Source organism: Saccostrea echinata, unplaced genomic scaffold (genome assembly GCF_033153115.1).
Source record: "Saccostrea echinata isolate AGI-Se365-2 ecotype Australia unplaced genomic scaffold, CSIRO_AGI_Sech_v1 ptg000025l, whole genome shotgun sequence".
Classification (NCBI taxonomy): domain Eukaryota; kingdom Metazoa; phylum Mollusca; class Bivalvia; order Ostreida; family Ostreidae; genus Saccostrea; species Saccostrea echinata.
Window position 1 is genome coordinate 27,561,403 of NW_026889774.1, and position 25,319 is coordinate 27,586,721.

General features: G+C 33.2%; 2 protein-coding genes across 2 annotated transcripts in view; both read right to left on the reverse strand.

Moving 5' to 3' along the window:
• Window positions 1-7,431, reverse strand: part of LOC133192292 (transient receptor potential cation channel subfamily M member-like 2) — a 54,499-nt gene extending 47,068 nt beyond the window's left edge. Inside the window, exons 1-6 of the mRNA XM_061328306.1 lie at window positions 7,169-7,431; window positions 6,654-6,763; window positions 6,379-6,485; window positions 6,022-6,191; window positions 5,676-5,849; window positions 4,975-5,169 (exon numbers count right to left, since the gene is read on the reverse strand). Of these exons, the coding sequence (XP_061184290.1) occupies window positions 4,975-5,169; window positions 5,676-5,849; window positions 6,022-6,191; window positions 6,379-6,485; window positions 6,654-6,763; window positions 7,169-7,429 (1,017 nt within the window). The 5' untranslated portion in view covers window positions 7,430-7,431. The remainder of the gene's footprint in view (window positions 1-4,974; window positions 5,170-5,675; window positions 5,850-6,021; window positions 6,192-6,378; window positions 6,486-6,653; window positions 6,764-7,168) is intronic.
• Window positions 510-3,171, reverse strand: LOC133192371 (uncharacterized). The gene is made up of 7 exons (XM_061328386.1): window positions 3,044-3,171; window positions 2,692-2,867; window positions 2,409-2,554; window positions 1,991-2,210; window positions 1,548-1,741; window positions 1,358-1,426; window positions 510-1,189 (listed from the first exon to the last, which is right to left on the reverse strand). Exons 1-7 carry the CDS (start codon window positions 3,169-3,171, stop codon window positions 536-538), a joined length of 1,587 nt encoding a protein of 528 aa, XP_061184370.1. The 3' UTR covers window positions 510-535.
• Window positions 7,432-25,319: the final 17,888 nt, after the last annotated feature.

Here is a 25,319-nt window from a genome sequence, read left to right on the forward strand (position 1 = left end):
AGACTTATGTAAGCAGCAATTCATTATAAGTCATTATATGTCAAAATGTGGTAAATTTGTCTTGTGCATACAATGAATCTCAAGAGAGTTTTTTCAGCATATTTCAACTTAACAAGTAGTTTCAAAATGTTCATATTCCTGACATTTTGTGTGCATGTCTTGAAATAATGAAATAAAAGTTTTGGTCAAATAAAAAAAAAAGGAGTCAGATTTGTTTGAAAATATTTTTTAGGCAACAAATATATTATTTTTACTCTAGAGTGTGCTATTAACAATTAATAAAACATTACTTCTGACAAGCATTTATGAGAATACTGATGAGAATTTTATATCATTTTACATGTAGGTGTTGTTTTTGAAAATGATCAGGAAGCCTTTAACATTCTCTGACACTCAAGCACATTATACATAATTTTCAGCATTTCATAAACAATGGTAAAAATATATAGGGTACAATACCATAAATTTCCAGTAGCTACATAAGAATATTATGTATGGCAGGATGCCAATAAAACAAATATGGCATTAGTTTAATTTACAGTAAAGATGATAAAAAAGGTCGGAAGTGCTGTACATAAAACAACTCTAATTTTGGTAACAGTGATCCTTCACAATATTCTTGGTCGATTTCAATTTTCTGCACAAAGACATCCTTAAAAGTAAAAACTACAAAGTAACAGTACTTTCTCTTCGAAATATACAGCTGACCTTGTATTTGGAAATAATACTTTGAATTGTGTTTCAGAACAATCTCACCCTTGGAATTAAATTCAAGGAAACTAAAATGCTTTCCAGGAAATATCTTTTCATGTCTACCACTATACGGACACTTGACTTCAATCAAAGAATCATCCGATACTAAACCATCAGGTGAAGCACCTAAATAAGGCTTTTGTACACATACAAACAAACCACAACTCTTCACTTTTAGGCCAGATTTAGTTTCAAACCTACTTATAGCTTTGTTTTCATAAACTCTACCATGTGAGGTGGCCTCATGACGAAAAGAAACTGCTGAACTACTAATAAGAGACTGACATAATTTAGTCTTGTTTCTCCTATGAGTGGCTAAACAAATGTCGCCAAATCTAGAGGAGGTCAACCGCCATTTACGCTCTTCAAACCAAGACTTTGATGATGACTGGCCTCTTGTTCTCTCTTCAATAGCAGCTGCTTCTCTTTCTGTAACCTATTGAACCATTAACAAAATGTTTCAGACAAAGCAAATTTTCTTTTGAAAAAGACAACATTGGCTTTTAATGACTTTGTGTATGATAAAACTTCAGACTTCATAGAAGTTCAAGACTTTCATTAAAATAAAAACAATGCCATTTTGGGTAATGTGTAAATGACTTACTTGTAAAGCACTGTCTATCCAGTACTCAGTGATAGGCTTCTCAAGGTAATCGTGATCTAATGTAGCTGTCTATCAAATAAAAACATGTACATTTGAGATTGAAACATCTTAATTTTTTAATGTTAAATGTTTTATAGAACTAATAATATGTAAATTGAATAAAAATCAAAATAGATTGTAATGCATGTACCTGCATATCTGCTTTGGAATGTAAATATCGATAGGTCAAATTTTCTGACGTCATAGAACAGTAGTTAAAGACTAAGTTTCTGGTTCTATCTGGAAATCCAGTACTGTTCCTGTATTTCACTGGTCTGGGGTCTTCAAATATATCCTCTGTCAGCCCTCTTTTCATTGGCAGCTCTTCAGCTTTCACTGGTGAACCTGCAGTGTAAAATGTACTTTTTCATATGGAATTTCACTGATTGGCCGAGTAATTTTGAGGGGCAAAAAAAAAAAAACCCCACTGAATTCATTGTTCATTATTTAGATTTTTCCACTAAACATTGTATTTTAAACATTATATTTTTAATGTGGAAAAAAAGGATGAAAGTACACTTGTTGATACATTTTCATCCACCTTTTGTAACATTCTTGTAAAGTACTGCTTAATGTACTTTAACTAATACTTACCATTGTAACTATACCGTGGTTTATGAAAGACTTGTAAGTTTTCAGTACAGGACTTTTCGATATACATCTCCTCTCCTGACACAAACTTTGAGAGCATGAGAGCAAATGCTGCAACATGTTTGCAGGTACCATGAGGTCCACGGCCAGCAGGGCACTCACAGTGTGAGTTGAGGATATCACCAGTAACTTTATCAAGTTTTAACTTGAAAGTGTAAGATACCTGGTAATGTAGATTATATGGCAAGTGTTTATATATATATGTACATTGTGGTCATGAAAAACATGTTGTGACTCAGAGGAACTTAAATCATGTTTTGGACAGACCTTTGAATTTGACTGTATAATGTAAATTTTATAGTTTGCAAAGTAATATATCAGTAGTTCTTTTGATAACTTACTACTAAATTCAACATTTTACCTTATTTTTCATGGATGCTCCAACAATACCTGACAGGCACATATCACCTTCTTCAAACAGAAATGAAACTGCTTGAATTCGCCTACTTTCCACCAGGTTTCGGCCTTTTTCAATCGCCTTTACGTCCCCAGAACATTGTTTGTCACCTGTATAATAATGACTAAATGAATCTAATACATTTTGTAGTTTTTGGAATACATGTATCAACAGATCAAATGATGTTAATTAAGATTCTGAGTTCTTACTAATTATTACTACTAAGCATCAAAATTTAATAAATTACCGGCCAATCTGTGTACAAAATACAGGTCAATTTGTTCCAAACAGAGTTGTGGAATAACCTCTCTGTGGATCTCTGTAAGTTGTTGGAATCCTTTTGAAGGCCATGAAACTTCCAAGGGGGTAGGTATCAAGATTGGGTCACTTTCAAATTTTCTGTTTCTGTCGTATGCTCTTAACCTAGTTCACCATATAAGTAGTACACTTAAATAACACATATTCATTTACAACAACTCGAAAACGATAACTGGGTAGGTTGGACTAAGCTCGATATGTTTACATTGACAACGCAACTGAACAGCCGAATAAAAGTTTTCATTCGTGATACATGTAAATAATTACTGTATGTCCTGTACCTCTCTATTAAGTCTGCCTTTCTGCCTTTCGTCGTTGCTCCTCTGGATATCAGTTCTTTTTTGAATTTTTCAACAGTCCACGATTCTATTGCCTTGTCAAAATCAAAAGACCCGCTTCTAGCATCCATATTTTCAAGCGTTTTAAAGATAAAGCTCTTGCGTCATACCCCTTATTTAACATAACAGAGAAAACCGAAAACGGTGATGGCGTAAACCATTAATGATTGAAATTCTTGCAAATCCTTTGTTTTCATAAATATTGTTCAAATTCTTATATGCCACTGCAAAGGAATTTCCAAGATATACCTCAAACTTTACAGCCGTTCCATACAAACTGAGTCACCCATTTTTGTCACGTCATCAACCTATTGACGTCATTTTCACATTATAACGTCATAAACATGGACCAAATCATTACTTAACAGCTACTTTTTATAGAACATGTTTATGACTATTTGTGTGCCAAATTTCATTCTGACCTGAATTGTGGTTTTGTAAATATAGGATAGTTTGCGAACTTTTTGATCACCCCTCGTACAAGAGCATCGAAACGGGATCCATTGCACCTATTCTAGCAGATCTTCGTTTGCTATCCGTTTATTTTCGGCCACAATATGAAATCTTGACACGTCTACCAATTCGTTACACGGTTAGCTCTATCTTATACCAAGGATCTTATACTTGAACATAAGCCCGCTAGATCACTGTGATCTGAGTCAACATCGCGGTTAGTTATTCCAAAAATCAGGACAAAGACATTTGGCGAACGTCGGCTCAGTTGGGCAGCAGCATTTTTGTGGAACGACCTCCTTCTTAATGACATATAACAGGCCCAGTTTAAAAGACATTTAAAGACACACTATTATAGAATAGCTTTTTAAATACATGGCGCACAAATTTTAACAACAAATCTCAAAAGAAGTTCTTCTATTCACAGTTTTTCAAATGAAGTAATTGTATGTATATAACTTTAGAATTTTAATGTTATAATTTCTAATACACAAATGTCAAATTAATTAAATTATTCATACTTCTATGCACAATTTCTAAAACGAGGTAAATTATTGACAAATAAGTTGATGAAACAAGAATATCAGCTGTCTCGTTTAAAGTCATTATTTCGTAAGTTCTATGGTCGATACAATGACCTTGTCAGCAAATACAATTTATCATTGAGTCAAATGCTGACTGACGTTTTTCATACTAATTGTTAGGCCATTATTTACACACTGAATTGTCGACGGATTTTTCCGTTATTTCCCGATCATGACAAGGAGCACACGGCGGGTGTGACCGGTCGGCAGAGGATGCTCACTCCTCCATGGCACCTGATCCCACCTCTGATGTTTGGAGGTTCGTGTTTGCTCTGCTCCTATTTTGTATTGTATAATGGACTTTTGAGCTTGAATACTGTTCGTTATCTCCATATATTTCATCATTATGATTATTTGCATTTTATTGCACAGCGCTTTAGAGTAATTTTTTTTTTAATATTTAACGCTTTATAAATTTGTTTTATTATTTATTATTATCTTAAAAACTGGAAACAAAATAATGCAACTCAGTAAAATATTTATTCAGTACAATATAGAAGTGGATAAAGTTCTATAAGCTAATATTTTGGAACCCAAATAACATCGTTCCAAAATTCTACAGAAATGTATTTCAAACAATCATGTAAAGAAATTGGGGTAAATGTTCTACTGCATGGTCAGTCAAAGTAAACTTTTCTTTTCTACGTAACAAGACATACATTGTAATATATGGTTTTGGGAACTTGAATTCAAAGACTACACTAATAGGAAATAAAGGAACTACAAAAATTGATCTATCTTAACTTCTTTTATTGCCTAGAGAGAGGGGAGAAAGGGAGAGAGCCATGGAGGCCACTAGGAGAAAGCGTACAGAGTCTTTCATTTTTGATGACTTACATTTCCATCACTCTCCAGCATCTTTCTGTCCTTCACATATCCCCAGGGCCCGATTCCAATCAGGCGCAGCGTGTGGGTGATTCTGTCATTGTCCCATAAGAAGGACTGACCCTCACTGACTGCATTACCAACAGCCTTCATCACTCCGACATTTGATCCTGTCGTGATCAGCCACGCGTTAGTCGTTTTTGCAGCCTGGAACAAAACAAAATTAAAAGGCAACTAGAACAATGAAGGATGAATGTATGTACTTAAAGTACTGGTGAGACTTTGAAACCATTTGTCAATATTATGGAAATCAAATACAACTGTAGCTAATCCAGGTTTTTTCCCCCAAAGATGAATTGTTAATTAAATGTTATTCATTAATCTAACAATATCCAATAGCTTGAACAGTTAGGAATTACTTAAAGTAGGTTTTAAAAAGTGGAGAATGAAAATTTAGGGTTTACAAAAGAGTATAGGAGATCTGACACTTCTGGATATAAAATAGTGGAAAATCTCCATTGTACAGCCAAATTAACTCATTTTAGGGCACAAAGTTTCAAAAGTTGGGAAGGTACAATGTATGAGAGAAAAATGTAGAAGGTTGGGCAGGAAAAAAGACTGCTGAAAATATGCTTGATGGAAGGTAGGTGTATGAAGATGTAAATAATTGAATGGAACATGAAAAGGGAAGTACAGGGGGGTGAGGTTGTTACCTTGATAAGACCAGTATTGAAAGTTTCTCTCATTTTGTTGTCCAGTTTGAAGCTTTTTGCCCCTCCTATCACTGAGATACACAGACTCGGGGGTTTAGGCTCCATTATTTTCCAATGCTTCTCCATCAGCTCTAGACATTTGTCCACAGAATCCTTGTGACTCAGTCGAACATACTAAAAAAACACAGGTGTTGTCATTCAAACATCCTCAGAAGTATTAAAAAAATACACTTGTAATTTTATATTTCTTGGAGTTTCACAGTGACCTCTGTTTTTTTAAATTATGATAATAAAAATATACACGTTTACCACTTTTTTATTGCTGGAGATTTAAGGAAAGTCTTACCTTCGCAGGTTTAGATCCCCCTAACTGGTTATCATTGTTTACAAAACTTATTTTTCCAAATGTCGTACAAATATTCTCCCGAAAAGCTTCCTCTTTGCTCCACGGAATTACAGGTATATTATTTGGTGGGGCTTTGAAGAGTGTTTCTCGATTTATGATGCTTCGCAATTCTACAAAAACAAGGCACCAACATGTGAACTGGTACCGTTACAATGCTCTGTATTTTTTTCATAAAAACAATTACAAAATCATTGGAATGCATTATTGTTTCTAAAGATCATGCAAAGTTGAGATATCTTTTCAATGAAGATGAACCCATTTTTGTCTTAGTAATTATCAGTTAAAGTGTTTACATACTACTGTCTGGGATAAGATAGGCCTCCACGATATCTCTCTGCACACTATTCATTGGTTGAGTATTAGATAGTCCAGCATGCTCTGACAAAACCTCTCCACAATGGCACCTTGTAATTAAGACAAATTCGTAAACCTTTACCAAACTGATAATGTAATACTGATTGCTATATATAAATATGACACTTTTGTTAAGTCTCCCATTTAGTTTTTACTACAAGATCCCGTCTTTTTTTCAAACTTACTATACTAAAAGTTCACTCTGTCTTTAGACTTACTTTAAGTCCCTTATTTTCTTGACTGAGGTTTGGTTTGGTTTTGGCACAAATTTACTGCATTCTATTTGTCGAAAATGCTGCTTTACAAACGTTATATGTTCTTTTTTCCTCTGACAAAAAAATTTAAATAAATATTCAACATATGAATTCAAATCATTTTTCTTCTAAAAAGGTCTTGTCATTGAGTAATTCTAAGCACTTAAACTATCAACTATAAGAAGAAATAAAAATTATGTTTTCATATGTCTTTTTTCTTCTATTAAAAATAGTTGAGCTTTGGTATCTCGAACACGGATATCTCTAATACCATGGATATGTCGAAGTGATTTTGAAGTCCTTACCATGTATTTCTTAAGTATTTTACTATTTCTTAAGTATTTTACCTTCTATATATATCGCGAATTCTCGGATATCTCGAAGTTTTTTCTCGGTCCCATCGAGTTCGAGACAAGAAGATTTGACTGAATTTATTAAAACAGCTAATCTTGACTTACAAATTAATTAAACAACTATACCTTTTGAAATTCTGAATCCGGGTCCTGTTCATGAAAGCGATCCTTGGGAATTCGACCCAATCCCGGAATCTTTTTGCGCATTTCTGAGTAACGAGCCTCCTCGAGTGTTAGCGATGTCTGAACGTCATAGAATCTCTCCTGTTGGTATTTCCTATAGTCCGGCATTGAGGAGGAAGCAGCACCTCCTTGGTCCGGGGAAAAGGTGACCTGATCATACCTGTCTGAAGGGTATATCTTTGTGTCCAACCCAACACCCGCCATTTTTTCTTCAAAGCCGGTAACCAGGACAATTTACAACAAAAAATCGAAAGCTGAATGAAAAATCATGTAGATTAATTAATGAATAGCAAGCAAGGCTTACAAAAATGGGCAAAACGTATAATTTTGCATTTGATAAAATGAGTTTGTAAATCTGAAACAACTATTACATGTAGCTATATTTCATACTTAGAACTAAAAGCTGCAGCATGCTTATTTTACAAATAAAATTCAACATTATAGCAAGTGCAGCAAAGCCCTGCTCATACCGTGAGCTCTTTAGCAACACCAGGCTGAAGACATAATTTGGACTGTGCACATTTATTTAAATGATTTTTTTTTCTGCAGTATGCACTGGACCCATAATGCACTGCAAATAGATTGTATTTCAATATTAACTGTGGACCTACATGTACTCTTGGGTTCAAAGTCTCACATAACCAAAGAAAAGGTCACAAATAAATTTGCAATACACCTCTCTCTCATGAAAATTGCAGACATATAGTAAATTAAATGCTCTTTGTTCAATATTTGGCATTTTCAGACTTCATTACACAAACGCAACTAAATTCAAGTCATATGATGTCATAATTTAGACCTTGAAAATAAACAAGGGATCCAAGTTAAAACTAAACAATAGGTATCCATTAATTTTTACGTAACTGCGCTCACCCCAACCATCGCATCATCAGAACATTAATTACACATTATTTTTTCATGTTAACCTCTAAAATTACATGTACATAGTCATTTTCTTTTAATTTGCAAATCTTTTGGTTTAAAAAATCTTTAACCCAGTGAAACGTATAGTATAAAAATTGCACAATCTCTTGATTTAGCTATATAGCTTGGAGTAGTTACATAGCTATTTTATCAAGCTATTTTTTAAAAACTTAATAAAGCTATTTCAATACAGTTTTTCACATCTTTTTAAAAATAAGATACAGGCAAAAAATTGTCCCAGAGTTTGTAAACAAGTTCATAATAAGATGTTATTGTCCGTCGCTTTACACACTGATAGTATCAATTATAATTCATAAAAAAATATTGAAGCATAAATAAATGCACTGTATAAATTAATATTTTCATTAAAATTATAATTTATACGCTCATTGTGTTACATAAATGCACATTTCTCCCCAAACTAAAGGAAACATTGACCAGTGCTTCACTTTATGAAAAGCATTAACACAATGGGTTCAAATGCCCATAAATTAATCACTTTAAAATGTTCATAACACACAACACACAGATGTCCAATCAGAATATCTCGATTTGTTTATTGAATAATGACGTATGTCCCTTGAAAAACAGCGACATCATCTTGACCAAGATTTTTGCATTTCGGCGACATCTCATGGAATACGGTGAATGCCCCTCAGATTTGGTGACATCCTGTGGGTAGTTGACATCTACTGGATAATGATGAATGTCCCCATAAACTGGGTGATATCTACTGGATAATGATGAATGTCCCCATTAACTGGGTGATATCTACTGGATAATGATGAATGTCCCTTAAACTCGGTGACATCCCCGACATGACAGATTGTCATAATGTTTGTGATCGTGTAGTGGTAATAAGTGTTCATGCATCACAGCAAACTTAAACACACATAATTGCAATCTGCAACAGAGTAACTTGGTTAATTAAATTTTCTGCATAATTGTTACTGGTCAGTCCGAGACATGGATACAGGTGTTGATCTTTTGTGGCTGTTTACCATCAGCATTTTTGGATTTCGCCTCTGCTTCATAAGAACCATTGTAGCTGGATATTTGATTGTCTTTAAACCCTGATATTTTCAGCATTTTCCACGCTCATTACTGGTGCAGTTGGAACTTTGGAATGGTCAATCTCTTTGCCTTCTAGGTATTCTGTCATTTTTAACTCTGAACAATTGGTTGAAATATTATATTTAGGACTTTTCTTTCAGAACAATCAATACATATTTGACCTTGACCTTTCATACACATTTTTTAAAATATAGAACAAAATTACTGACCCTATAATAATAGAACTTATTATACCCAGGAGAACGTATATACCAATGTCAGTCAACCACTCTCAGTTAAGGAAATACTTTGTATATTTTTTAGTTGTTTAATTCATAAGTTAATTCTTTTCAATTTATAAGCTGAATCTTGTAAATGTGGAATTAAGAGGGTCACATAAAATTAAAATTGTGACTTATTAATTCGCATTAAAGAATTGTGAACAAAGAGTCAACTTGAAATCACAAATAGTCATGTGACGTTTTAATAGCATTACTTATATGGTCATTCAAAATGTATTTTACTTTTGTACCAGAAATGATTAGATTAGTCACACAGAGGCTGCGAAATTTCACAGAGAGAAAACAACCATGTAATAATTTTTTCAAGTCTCAATTTTATTCTAGGTTAGATTTCTTCATCTAACTACATGTAATGTCATACTCAGACACATTACTTAGCGTAATCCTAGACCTTCTTTTCATATTTTACACCATTCATGCCTCTCAAGATTAAACCTCATTATAATGTCCTTTGAGTACTAGTTCAGAAAACTTATTCCGATATGTCATACCCAGACTCGCTACTAACTGTAGCACAAGTTTTATCCAATTAATTGATCTGATTTTACTCTTTCAAATCATGAAAATTCAATGAAATTGTTCACCAACAAAATTGTTAAAAGACTAGAGTAATAATTTAAGTGCAGCTTCTAACGTTTTCACTGTTTTTTTTTCATGATTCGACGATTTATATTGCTTTATTTTCTTTGTACGAGACTTTGGAATGTAACATTCATTTATGTCCATTTCATCAAAATCTGAAGCCTGTGGTATAGTCTCACTGTCACTGGAATCTTCTTCCTCTTCAGATTCTAAATCCTGTCCAGGGTAAGACTGTATACGTTGTTTTAGGCGTTTAGACAATCCCCATAAAGGTATGTCGTCCTCGTCAGACCAATTGTCTCTTACCTTTCTAAATCTATTAGCATGTTTAGCTAATGGTGTAATGTCATTTGGGTCATCAATGTCAGGTACTTTGTCTGTTTCGTCACTTTCAGGAGGTATTGCATACGCTTTATTTCTAATAGGTCTACCGTCTTCCTCTTTTGGAATTTCCCAATCTACTTATGCCAATCGCAAGAGTTCTTTATGTGTTTTCACAGCTCAAACGTCCAACTGTGATTTTTAATTTTGAATGTTACTGGTGTAGTTTGTTCAGTAACACAATAAAAGGGTTTCCAATTACTTTGCAATTTACTTTGCTTTTGATTATTTTTGTAATAAACTGGATCTCCCACTTTTATTTCTTCGTGTACAGTGTTTTTATTTGCATATTTCATTTGTCGTTGTTTTGCTTTTTTCATTATTCTATGAACGCGGTGAAAGTTTTATGTTGTTCCTGAAGCGCTATTTTATGAAGGTCTTCAGCCATGTACTTGCGTCAAGGTTTCAAAATCTTATCAATGGGCAAAACAACATCCCTGTTGTAAAGCAAGAAAAAGGGCGAGAACTAGCAGCTAGTATCTGATTGAGATGTATGCCCCATGTTGTTAAGTTGTCTTGTAATTTCTTGGATAAAACATCATGCATTGTACGATGGAATCGTTCAACTTTTGCGTTACTTTGTGGATGGTAATACGATGTAGTAACGTGTGAGATGTTCAGTTCTTGTAAGGTTTCTTTGACAATTCTGTTTTCATTTTCTGTCTCATTATCAATGACTATTTGCAAAGGCACCCCATATCTTGGAAAGATTTCTTCTAAAATCAAATGAGCAATCGTTTCTGCTGTTTTATCCGGCACAGCAGAGGCCTCAGGCCAGCCACTAAATAAATCAACAAACCCAAATATATATTTATTTCCTAATAAAGACCGAGGGTATGGGCCCGACAAATCTAACCCATCTTTTGCAAATCGATATGGAGGTATGTCTGTCTCTTGAAGTTGTGGTCTTAACTTCTTTAAGGACTTTATAGAATACGTAACACACATAGTTACATATGTTACATCTATTTTAGTCAGACTTATTTTATAAATTTAACATTTTATTTGTCCATTTCATCTCTGCATTATTTCACACATTATTTTCCCGTCACTTGTGCTATTTTTTTTTTTTTTTTTTTTTTTTTTTTTTTTTTTTTTTTTTTTAGAATCGTTTGTTTACACCCTTAAGGGTGTAGCCATTTACTATATATACGGGTGATGATTTAATACGGGGTTCAGTTTTTAGTATATTTGTGTTTGGATTACTTCGCTCAAATATTGTTTCAGGATTAATTATATGATTTTACGGTGCTTGATTGTGTTGATTTTTATGGATTTTAACTATATGCTTACATGTAAATAAAAGTTGATAATAAGACTTTTGATTTCCAAGGAGGAAGTATATCGCCGGGGGCGATTAAGTACCTGGATTAACGCATTGAGCGTTTACATTGATTTGCTACCTACAATATTAATGGATTAATTAATTTACCTGATAATTGCTCGGACTTTACACATGACTTAAATTTCTTGATATAAGTTTGGCCAGTAATACTTTTGCATAATAGAAACAAATGTCTTGCCTATTCCCATATGCCCAGTATCATCATAAAATTGTACAAACGTACGATAGGATCATGTTCCATGTTTGACAGAAAATACACAACATCATCTATTAGCATGTATTTACTTGATATTGATTTATCGGCTTTTCCTTGTAAGATGGTATTTTTGATTTTTAGGATTTCTGGATCTTTATTTTGTTCTTTGGCTATATCTGCATTTTCTTCCTTTAAAAATTTCAAGGTCATTTTTGAAAGGTAGATCTGGTCTTTCAAGTTAGCAACTAGCAAACTGTTCAGGATTAAAAGCCTTTGAATCTAAGAAATTTATTTCAAATGTCTAATCATTTACACTAGGGTCTACAAATTCCTCGTTTTCCTCTTTATTTATTACAGGATTGTCTGGTTATCTTGACAAAAAGACAGCGCACGTATTTTCTGTTCCTGTGATGTATTCTATTTTGCAATCGTAACCCGCTATACTCAGAGCCAAAAGTTGTATCTTTTTGTTTTTCATTGGTGCTTCCAAAAAAATTTAAACGGTTTATGATCTGTCCTTATCACAAACTTTGCATTGCGTAAGTAGTGGTCTAGTTTCTGTAAAGCATAATAAATTGCGTACGCTTTTTTTCTACCGTTGATCATCTCGTCTGAGTATCGCTTAGTTTGACAGACAAATAATAAACTGGCTTTTCATTTTTAACCCCATGATTAATTTCATCGCGATCATCTGTTTCTTGAACCAGGCATGCACCTATCGCTTTGTCAGAAGCATCCGTATACAAATGTATTCTTTGTTCAAATCTGGATAGGCCAACAATGGAACCACGGTTAAACTTTCTTTTAAGTAATCAAACGCTCTCTGAGACATTTCATTCCATTTGCATTTTGCATACTTTTATACTTTTTTCGTTAAGTCAATAAGTGGTTCGGCTATTTTTGAAAATCTTGGTATGAATTGTCTGTAATAGCTACACATCCCTAGAAAACTTCTCAAGTCTTTAACACAGTTTGGAACTGGTACATGCCGAATTGCTTTAACTTTTTCTTCATCTGGTTTTATGCCTTTTCGAAACCTAAATATTTTGTTTCATCTTTTAGGAAACTGCATTTTGTTTTAATTTTAATTTCAGCCCAAGTTGCTTAAGCCTATCGAACACATGCTGGGTATGTTTTAAGTGATCTTCTAGTGTTGCAGAATAGATGAAAACATCAGCAAGATAACAATAGCATACAGTTCATAACCTCGAAGATCCTCACTCATTAATTGTAAAAAGATCTGTGGAGCATTACATAACCCAAACGGCATCACATAAAATTCAAACAAACCTCGGTGATAAGTAAATGCTGTTTTTTTTCTTTGTCGGCTTCATCCATTGCAACTTGCCAATAACCGTATTTAAGGTCTAAACTTGAAAATTACTTAGCATTTCCCAAAGTAGCTAAGATATCATCATCAAAGGCAAAGGATACGAATTCGATTAACTATTTTATTCAATTGTCTGAAATCAACACAAAATCTTTTGGCCCCGTCCTTTTTGTCTATAACTCCACGGAGATTTTGACCTTCGGCACTTAACATTTCATCTACTGCTTTTTCGACAATTTGGCGTTTATTTAATGGAACTCTGTATGGTTGCAGTTTAATTGGTTTATGATCTCCCGACTCATTTTTCATTTTTACTGTGCTTGTTTGATCCAATTCAGTTTCACGCTCAGCAAAAAGATCATTTATTAGCATTAAACAATTATGAAATTCTCTTTTTATTTTGTTCTGGTATATCAATTTGATCTAAATTAATTTGACTCGAGATTTTGCATGTTTTCTCGATTTTATTAATGGAAGCGATAGTTGATTTATTTACACCATTTGCTTTACCAATCGGGAAGCATCGTTTAATTTTGATTGTCTTGTTGTTGTTTTTTACAATTAGAATTGGCAATCTGTTGTTATTTTTAACTTTTATTAAAGAATTGCCTATCATCAGCCCTGGTTCGCCTCCCACAAAACCATTATCAAGAGATGGGATTTCCACTAAGCCATCATTTGTAACAAAATTTCTTTTCAATTTTCCATAAAAAAAAAAAAAAAACATGCGCAGTTTGTGGTTTGATTACAGATTTTCTAGTTGCTCTAGTAATTGCAGAGATATAAATATCTTCTTGAAATGGAATTATGTTTTTCCGATTGTTAAAAACCCTAAATTATAGTATAACCGCACACCAATCTTTACCAACCAATCCCCAATATGACATTTCTATTCATTTCTTCAATGACAAAAAATGGATGATTTAAAGTCTTGCCACCAACTTGAAAACTGACATTTACTTTTCCTTTGATTTTCAATGCACCACCATTTAAATTTGTAAAATTTAAAATTGTAAATTGACCCTTTCTTTTGATAACTGTGGAATGTTATGAAAGGACCTAAATATTTTTGAATGAATTAATGAGACGTCTGCACCAGAATCGATAAGTGCGTGAAAAGTAATTAATCTTAATAATACAATAATTAGCAATATTAATTTTGAAATTTGGAATGTTTTTATTCTTTGATTCAATGATGCAATTACTCCATACAATGGCCCTATTTTGAAAGGAGTTTACTTGATTAACTGATCTTTAGGTTTTTTTTGTTTTTTTTTTTAAATTTCGTTTGATGTGTCCTTTCTTACCACAAATCCAACATTCAACACTCTGAGAGTTTTTGCTCGATTTACAGAATAAATACTTTTTCTCTTTGGTATTGTTTTTGAAGGGCGTTTAGATCTATGATGGTCGACTTCCATGGGTATATGGGTTTGCTTACAGGACCTGAGTTCGAATCGCTTATATAGGTTTTGTTCAGTCATATAGCTGCTTGCAGAGTTGCAGGGTTTTCACGCATAACCTTGAATTTCAATTTGTCTTGTAATAAGCCATCAACAAATATTCCAATCAACTGACGTTCAACTGAAGATCCTCCTTCGAGACCTTTATATGCGTCTTCCTATGACAATAATCGTTCAGCGTAAATTTGAATACTTTTGTAAGTTTATACTTGTAGTTTTATTATAAGTCACAGTAAAGGCAAAAACAATGGTACATAAAAAGTTCAGTGGCTGTAGGTCTCGGAGCCAAGATTGTGAAAGCTCTCATAGTCAATGCATCACAAAGGGCTCAGAACTAAGATAGTAAAAGCTCTCATAGTTCGTACTCAGTGCGCACATCTTTTGTACAAGAGGCTGCATCAAAGGGATCACATATTTGGTAACAATAATCAGTAAATTACAGTGTCAAATAATCAATACTAATATAGTCCACCCCTCACTGAAGCTCTGTCTTTCATCTCCTTATAGGATACGGCAATGTCCTCTGTTTACATTAACACTGTGTATTTTGCACATTCTTCAGTTAATTAGATGGTTGCAGCTTTGCACAAAGTCTGATTGGAAAGTGTCAATATTCGAGAACAACGCATCGTAAAAACGATGAAAAAAAATGAGACGATCACTTATAGAATCCAATCTCCCAGAGTTTGTGAAAAAGTTCATAATAAGATGTTATTGTCCGTCGCTTTACATACTGATAGTATCAATTATAATTCATAACACAATATTCAAACATAAATAAATGCACTGTACAAATTAATATATTAATTAAAATTATAATTTATACGCTCATTGCGTTACATTTTGAAGAGAAAGTCTCTCAAGGAAACGCAATTTGATCAGTGATTTTTTTTTCATATACTGTTTTTAGAAGAGTTAAAAATGAAAGTTGAAAACTATCACTCCACCGAAGTGCAACTTTATATACTTGCTGAGAAAATTCCACATTTAAGAAAAATGTATGATTAAATATTTAAAACAAGCTATTCTAATAGCTAAATTAAGCTACGTAGCTAAATTCAAGCTAAATCAAGAAACTGTTTGATTTCTTCATATCTGAGCAGACCTCTATGACATAAAGTGAGAGCGATGCTTTCTTAATAAAAATTCATTAATTTTTTTACCTCAATCTGTCAAGATTTCATAGTTCCTGTTAATTTATTGAGAAACAATCTGATTCTTCGCCACTTTTTTAATCCATGCGATCAGGAAGTTTATTACGCTGCCATGACGCCAAGCTATTTTAAAAAAAAAATATGTACAAATTAAGATTCAGTATTTTTTGGTCCCATTTTCATTTATCTATTATTTAAAAGTATACCTGACCAGTAAAATCTGTGAAAGCACATCTGATTCTTCGCCACTTTCTTAATTCATGCTATCAGGAAGTTTATTATGCTGCCATGACGCCAAGCTATTTAAAAAATATGTAGAAAGATTCGGTATTTTTGGTCCCATTTCCATTTATCTATTATTTAAAAGTCTACCTGACAATTAAAAAAAATGTGAAAGTACATCTGATTTTTCGCCACTTTCTTAATCCATGCTATCAGGAAGTTTATCATGCTGCTATGACGCCAAGCTAGTTTAAGAAAATATGTACAAAGATCCAGTTTTAATTTGGTCCCATTTTCATTTACCTATTATTTAAAAGTCTACCTGACCATTAAAATCTGTGAACGTACATTTTGTATTAAATATTATAATAATTCTTGTGTATCTCTGTTATTCAATGGACATTTCAAGTTTATATTATTTACAGTGATTAACTGGCATACGTGAATAGCAAATAGGAATAACTTCTTTCAGTAGGAATTAATAAACTGACCGAAGGGTACAGAGTTTCAAAATCTGATAAAAACACCCTTGTTTATTACGACTTTATACACTCTGTTTGCCTCCTGGATGCTCAGGAGCAGAGAAAAGGAATTTCAAAGAACTAATCCATTTTCAATAAAGATTCAATATAGCCACACCCAAATACCAGAGCCCCTGACCCAGGGGAAAAGATATTCACAATTTTGGAAGAGGCACCCTTGCTCATCATAACCATGCACTTAGTATATTTCCTTAATGACAATGGGCAAAAAAAAAGATTCTGAAAGAAATAATGCATTTCTACTATATGTTCGAAGGAGCCTCACCCTAACACCAAAATCCCTGACCCTTTGGTATTGAATTTCAATCCTTTTGAAAAGACATCCTTGCTCATCATTATCATGCAATTAGTTTTTCTGTTAAATACCCAGACAGAGAAGAATATTTTCAAATAAAAAAAAAATAATAATGCATTTCCACTACATATTCAATATAACCCCCCCCCCCCAATATGAATACCTGACCCTGGGGACACATTTCACAATTTTGGCAGAGGCATACTTGGTCATCATAACCATGCACCTAATTTATCTGCTTATTACCCAGGGGCAAAGGAGATTTTAAAAAACTAATGCAATTTCACTATATAATCAATAGAGCCCCACCCTAACACCAGAACCCCTAACCCAGGGGCCAAGATATTCACATATTCACAGGCGCCGTTGCTCATCATAGCTATATACTCGGTTTATCTGCTAAATGCCTAGAAACAAAGAAGAAAATTTTCAAAGAAATAAATTTAAATTCATCATATTATTAATAGTGCCCCTCCCCCTTCCTGCAGAACTCCTCACACTGGGGCCACAAATTTCACAATTTTGGTAAAGGGCTCAATGCTTATTAAATCATGACAACAGTTTGACTGCTTGATGTCCAGGAGTAAATAAGGAGATTTTTAAAGATAGCACTAGTTTTGATGGCTTTAGCCTCGCCCCTCAGACCCCTTCATCCATTGATGCTACATGCCAAAATTGGTTGAAATTGGTTCAGTGGTTCAAGGAGCTGAAAATGTTCAAAATTTTACGACCAACGGACGACGCAAGACGACTCAGTGACCTAAAAAAAGATATATTCACAAATACATATACGACGGTCATTCAAAAAATAAGTAGACTTTTGTCATAACATTTTTGCTTAACGTCATATTGTGACCAAAATTGGTAGAAATATTTCAATAATGAATCAGAATAATTTGAATTAAAAAAAATTAAATATATTGATATATTTCAAAATCATTTGAAATGCAAAAGTGCAAAAATTGGGTCACGGAGCAAGTCAAAATTTAGTAAATTAATCGCAATATACTATAAAATGTCTTAAGAATTATCTCTTTAAAATGGCATGAAAACAAACGAAAAATTAAATATTAAAATTGAGCATAGTTACAAACTGTGATGTTATATATTGTATCGTTGAACAGAAATCAATTGCAGGAGACATGTAGTCCTTAATGAAAAAAAAGTAAACGTCGGACGTCATGGAGCAGCAAGAATTGATAAAATTTTATGTTGCACTCGGGAAATTTCCACCATGTCAAATTCAAAATAAATTCAAAATAAGCTGGGAAAAGAAAATAAAGAATTGAAGACATTGACGAAAATTATTAGCAAACTATGTATAAAGTGGCGTAGAAACTTTTTTAAAATAAATGTGTAAGGCTCCACAGACAGTGTGTGAAATGAACAATAGTTTATTTTTGAGAAACTGTCATCACTTTGTTTTTGACGTAACGTTAAAGTACTCCGTGGTAACAAAACATGTTGATTTTAAAATAATGCTGAATGAAATGAAACTGCACACATTAACATAATAAATGTTTTTGCATCTGACAATGGGATGATCTAGTATTCTTCAAAATAGTATGACGAATAACGACATCTGGGTGAATATAAAAGGCACATATTTTTAACTGCACTAAAAATACAGGCAATTGGAATCAATTTCTAGGTCTCAAATATTTCTTTAGATAGTGTCTAAATACCTGCCAATTATCTCTTTGATATCTCAATTTACAAAAAAAGTTATGCCTAAAAATGATGCAACACGTTTTTGTGACATTTTTTTAAAATTTGATATTTTTAAAAGATCTGTGAAATAAATGATAATGGTTTATGGCGGAAATAAAGACTTTCCTGATAATATTCAAAGTATTTGAGCTCTAAATGTAGACTGTAACAACTTTTTTACCAAGTTGTGATCATGGCTGATGTTGAAAAGGATGTTATAGTTTACCATGTCAGGGGTGCAACAGAAAAAAAATGTAGTGTTGCCAAAAAAAAAAAACACGATTTTAAAAATCTTTAAGACAATTAAGTCAAAAAAGAATTTTCAAGGTGTAAAGTAATAGCTGATATACAATTTAAAACTTAAAACTGTTATATAAACCACAAGCAGCATTAATGAGAGTCAAGTATCCGTGCATACCCAAAAATGTCAAGAGTGCAACATTTGATGTTTTGTTCCCCAGCATGTAAAAAAACTTTTATCAGTATATGATTCTCTGATTTTTATTTTGGAAAATAAAGATACAAAGAACATTTTACCGAATAGATTTATCAATTACAGGTATGCCTGTTTTTCAGATCTATATTTCTGTGTTCAGGAGTGTAACACTTTTTTTAAGATTCAAGTTATATGATGAAAAGACTTCTACTCATGCTAAGAAAGATTTTTTAATTAATAATGATTCATTTGAATAATTTATTACTAAATTATTGACAGTTTTATCATTAAAATCCTTCTCTTTTTCAATTTTATCAATTCAGATGTGTTTTTATCCTTTGTTTGTTTTTTTTAAGAATGTGAAAAAACACACTGAGAAATTGTTATAAAATTCAAGTAATTCCATCTCAACTTCACTGAAACGAAAGAACAAGTTCTGATATAATTTTCTCTTCACAATTTTACTTTAAAGACTCCCGTGCTCTTCGAGAGGAGTGCAACAAATATGATAAAGTTATTGCTGATCAAATATGAATAAATATAAAGAAAAAAATGATGATAGAATGTTTCTGGTTAACCTCAGTTGCTTACAGTGTTTGTCGTGTGAAGGAAAATATACTATACAATATATTTTTTCCCTATTAATATATATTTTAGCTAGTTTTTTTTTCTTTTTTTTTTTGGACATAAATAGGGAATAATTCATGACATACAATCTAGTTAAAATACTTCATGTGTTTTAATTATGAATTATTGGACTATAAATATTGCACAATTTCGTGACCACTTGATGTCAACACTTTATGAATTTTTGTGTTCTTTGGTTTTAATTTTAAATTTTACTGCAGTCAGGAGTGCAACAAAACTGTTTTATAATTATCAATGATCTTCATCTATCTTTACTTAATAAATAAATTGAAAAAAAATGTTTGATACTATTTGACGTTTAAACCATTATGCCTATCAACTAATTACATACATTTTACAGTCAATTCAGAGAATAGTTTTCATCACTGAACGTATATTTTTAAATACAATGTATATATACAATTACACATTGCAAATAATCATGTTTTGAAGTCTTGAAAATATGGCAAACTTGCCGTAAATGATTAAAAAATATCAAAACGACGAACTGATTTACAAACAAGGATTGGGCTATTGTGCGTTATGATTTTTAAAATAATGTTAAATAAAATCGGATATGGATGTCAGGTTGGTTGGCTGATTGTGTGTTGTTTAACGTCCCTCTCGAGAATTTTTCACTCATATGGAGACGCCACCACTTACCGGTGGAGGGCTACAAATTCTGACTTATACTCGGCACTTACGGCCATTGAGCAGTGAGGGATCTTTTTCGTGCCAGCACCTATTGCGACACGGGATCTCGGTTTATACGGTCTCATCCGAAGGATCGGTCTCCACGTCCCGCAGTGGGATTCGAACCCGCGACGTAAGGATCAACTCCTTACTTCGCGGAATGTCAGGAGTGCAACATAATAATGTAACAAAGAGTCACTTCAAAATGTAGTATGTTTTGTAAGAAAACTTGTATGTCAAAATTCTCTTTTGGCTTAAATTTAAAGAACTGATCTGAATGGACAAAAAATAATTTGGGGGAATTTTATTGTTTCACATTTCTTTTATATTTAAAATTTTCAAACCAGAATAAAAAAAGAATAATGTAAAATAACAATCAAAAAGCCATTTTTTCCACATATACAAGAAAAGAAACTCAATCAAGGGTTAAATCTAGATCATTTATATCCCTGATACCACTTGGAAGCATTTTATTATGTATTTTAGAGAGTCTTCTGGGATAAAGTGATATTTTCTTTTTTCAAATAAAGTTTTACTAAAAAAAAATTCTGAAACTTTTTTTTATTCAATTGTCTATTCTATTGCAACTTTGGGAATTTTGACTAGAATGCATTTACAATATGATATAAGTGAAAAATATGTTATGGGTAGTTGATTTTTTTTTTCCAATAAATTTCAATTGGGTGGTCTTTGTTTTTTAATTCACCCATCTTCTACTTATTCATTGTATGACCCTTAAAGCTTAAAATAAGAATTAAAAGCAACAAAACTGCTCTCCTACTACTGACAAATTATATATAAGATTGATTGATTGATTATTTATTGTTTTACGTCCCATTCGAGAATTTTTCGCTCTTAGACACGTCAACATATACCTGCGAAGGGCTTCAATTTTAGACCTATATTCGGCACTCAGGGCCATTGAGCAGTGAGGGTTCTTTATCGTGCCAACGCCTAACGTGACAAGGGACCTCCGTTTTTAAGGTCTCATCCGAAAGACCCATGACTTTCATTTCTAATGCCGGGCGCTTGGCGAAGAAACAGTCACTACCTATGTTTACGTCTTAGGTTTGACGCGGCGCTACGAACGAGAATCGAACCCGGGCCTCCAGATGACGAAGCAAACGCCCTACCATTAGGCTACCGTGACCGGTCTATAATTAAGATAAATACAGAAGAAGGTTATGTCAGTAGTCCGTGTAAATAAAAAAAAGTAGAAAGTTTGTCTATAGTCTCTATAGATAAATGCAGTATAATGTAGCAAGTAATGCCTATTGTCTCTGTAGATAAATACAGCAGAATGTAGCACGTAATGTCTATAGTCTCTGTGGATAAATACAGAACAATATTAATGTAGCAAGTAATGTCTATAGTCTCTATTGATAAATACAGTAGAATGTAGCACGTAATGTCTATAGTCTCTGTAGATAAATACAGTAGAATTTAGCACTTAATGTCTATAGTCTCTATAGATGAATACAGTTGCATATAATGTCTATAGTCTCCGTAGATAAATACAGTAGAATGTAGCACTTAATGTCTAAAGTCTCTATAGATAAATAGAGTAGCATGTAATGTCTATAGTCTCTATAGATAAATACAGTATAACGTTATATGTCTATAGTATCCGTGGATAAATCAATAGCATGTAATGTCTATAGTCTCTGTAGAAAAAATACAGTAGAGCGTTATGTCTATAGTCTCTGTAGATAAATACAACAGAACGTTATGCTTATAGTCTCCGTAGATATATACAGTAGCACGTAATGTCTATACTCTCTATAGATAAATACAGTAGAATGTTATGTCTATAGTCTCTGTAGATAAATACAGTAGCACGTAATGTCTATACTCTCTATAGATAAATACAGTAGAATGTTATGTCTATAGTCTCTGTAGATAAATTCAGTAGAATGTTATTGCGTATATGGAATATGCCAGCAGAGCAATTGCTTTGTTTGTTTGTATGTTGTTTAACGTCCCTCTCGATAATTTTTCACTCATATGGAGACGCCACCACTTGCCGGTGGAGAGCTGCAAATTTTGTCCTATACTTGGCACTTACGGCAATTTAGCAGTGAGGGATCTCTTTCGTGCCAGCACCTACTGCGACACGGGACCTCGGTTTATACGGTCTCATCCGAAGGACCATTCTCCACGTCCCACAGTGGGGTTCAAACCCGCGACGTAAGGATCAACTCCTTACTTCCCGACTCTAGAGCAGACGCTCTAACCACTGCCCCACGCGGGCGACTAGAGCAATTGCTATTCATAACGCCATGTTCACTGAATAATCGATGTTTATTACTTATATTTGCATTCTTTGATGTTGTCAAGAATATCAGAGGAAACCCTGGCTTACAAAGGGGCACGGCTGCTTGTTTCCAGTGAAGAAAAAACATATTGGAATCAGTAGACCAGATTAATTTACCTTTTCACCAAAAAATCACAAATAATATATATATATATATATATATATATATATATATATATATATATATATATATATATATATATATATATATATATATATATATATATATATATATATATATATATATATATATAGTGAAATTGTAGTAAAAGTCCACGGTATAGGTAGGTTATAAATTAAAATAAAATCCAAGATAAACAAACAAGTTCACATTTAATTATTACACTAAGCGCTTTCGCCGTGAGGCTCTTCAGAGTGTAACAAAGTTTATAAAAACAATACAACTTGGTTGTTATGACGTCGTTATTGTGACGTCATAAAGGCAGCATTATATATTGGCGCAGGTAAATGTCATTAGGGCGCCAAAAGTAGAGAATTGAACATATGTACATTGTGATGAAATAGACTGCTAATTTTAAGCTATAATGTTCAATTTACATTTAGTTTAGGTTTAAATAATTTAACAAAGTAATCTTCCTTGGCTCTCCGTAATTGTTCATTATTTTCTAGAACTTTATAAAAAGGAAATATTAAAAAGTTTCCATTCGCACATGAATCAAAATGTTCACTGCATGGCGTATTCCTGACAGAAGGGTCCCGTATTTGTTGTTTATGGACTCTTACGCGGTCAGCTAGTTTGTTACCGGTCTGTCCAATGTAGTTTTCCCCGCATGAAGTACAAGTCATACAGTATATTAAATTTTTAGATTTGCATGACATATTCGCATTTACGGTAAATGTTTTACCACATTTAAAAGTAAACGTCTCTCCTGTTTTTAGATAAGGACAGGTTCCACATAGGGGGTCCATACATTTGGCCACTGTGCGTATGTCTTCATTTGACGAAAATTTGGCTCTTGTAAGGAGTTTCTTCAGGTTTGGGGGTTGGCGCCGGCTATAGATTATGTTCTTCAGGTCAATTAATTCCTTTAGATTTTGGGATTGTTGTAGAATGGGGAAGCACTGTTTTACGGAATTATACATATTAAGGTTCCGGGGGTTATGTGTAACGACAAGCGGGATTTCTTTATTGTTTTCCTGGGCCCCTGCTCTTGTAGAACTCCGGAGATCTGTAGTTGGTATTGACTTGGCCCTTTCAATAGCGACGTCTATTAGATCATTGGGATATTTTTGTCTAAGTAAAAAAGTTTTCAATTCCTGTAGACGGCTGTTTCTTCTGGTTTCATCTATGACAATGGTACAAACACGTCTTGCCATATTAAAAGGTATGTTACGTTTTACGTGTGAAGGATGGCAGGAATTAAATACAAGGTATTGGTGGGAATCCGTTTTCTTGTAGTATAAATCTGTTATGATTTTACGACCCTCCTTAATTATAAGGATATCTAAAAAAGGTAGTTCCAATCCGCTTTTTTCCACCGTAAATTTAATAGACGGGTGTAGATTGTTAAGAATTGAATGAAATTCTTGTAAATCTTCCTTAGATCTGTTCCAGAAAATGAAACAATCATCTAAATATCGCTTCCAATTAAAGCGTATATATTGGGCAAACTGATTTCCAAATCTTCTGTCTGTTTCACTGATCAATTTTTCTTCTAAAAACCCAAGTACTAGGGTGGCATAGGTTGGGGCAACTTTTGTGCCCATCGCTGTTCCTTTTATTTGTAGAAAATTTCTGCTGTCAAAAACAAAATGGTTATTTTCTAATACTTTTTTTAATCCTTCTAGGATAAAGTCTTTGGAAAATCTTTCATTTATTTCACTGCGGTATTTATCGATCCAAAAAGCGATTGCTTCCAGTCCAAGTGTATGTGGTATGTTAGTATAGAGGCTCGTTACATCAAAACTAACCATCTCTGTATTTATTTCAACTGTATCTGGGATGTGGCCAAGAAAATCCATATCATCCCTTACATAACTTGGTACAAGTTGGCATAGAGGCTTTAGAAGTATATCCAACAAGTTACTAATTCTGTGCGTGGGGCATGCAGGGCCAGCTACAATTGGTCTAAGCTTTAAATCTGTTGGTCGAGGTAATTTTATATGTAAAGCGTTTTTACCTTCGAGTCCGTCCTGTATTTCTTTGGATTTGTGGATCTTTGGTAAACCATAAAAGTTACTATCTTTGGTAAACCATAAAAGTTACTAGATTTATTTTCGAAATTTGTTAAATAATCCACTTCTTTCACGGTTAAATTATCCGCAAATTTAGAAGTTAATTTCTTAATCTTGCATATGGTTTTACTGTCCTCATTAGAAACTAATTCTTTGTAAAAGTTGGTGTCCATAAGTTGGTCTAAAACCATTTCTCTGTAATGATCCATATCCATATCCATATCCATATCCATAATGACAATTGCTCCCCCTTTATCTGCTTCCTTTATAACAATAGAATTATCTGGAAGCAATCGCTTTTTGGATCGATAAATACCGCAGTGAAATAA

Excerpts from the sequence above, each read along its gene's own strand:
- LOC133192371 (XM_061328386.1), bottom strand. The coding sequence starts at position 3,171 with ATGGATGCTAGAAGCGGGTCTTTTGATTTTGACAAGGCAATAGAATCG. Across the intron at positions 2,211-2,408 it reads GAGCATCCATGAAAAATAAG|GTATCTTACACTTTCAAGTT; the intron begins GTAAAATGTTGA and ends CTACATTACCAG. Across the intron at positions 1,190-1,357 it reads GGATAGACAGTGCTTTACAA|GTTACAGAAAGAGAAGCAGC; the intron begins GTAAGTCATTTA and ends ATGGTTCAATAG.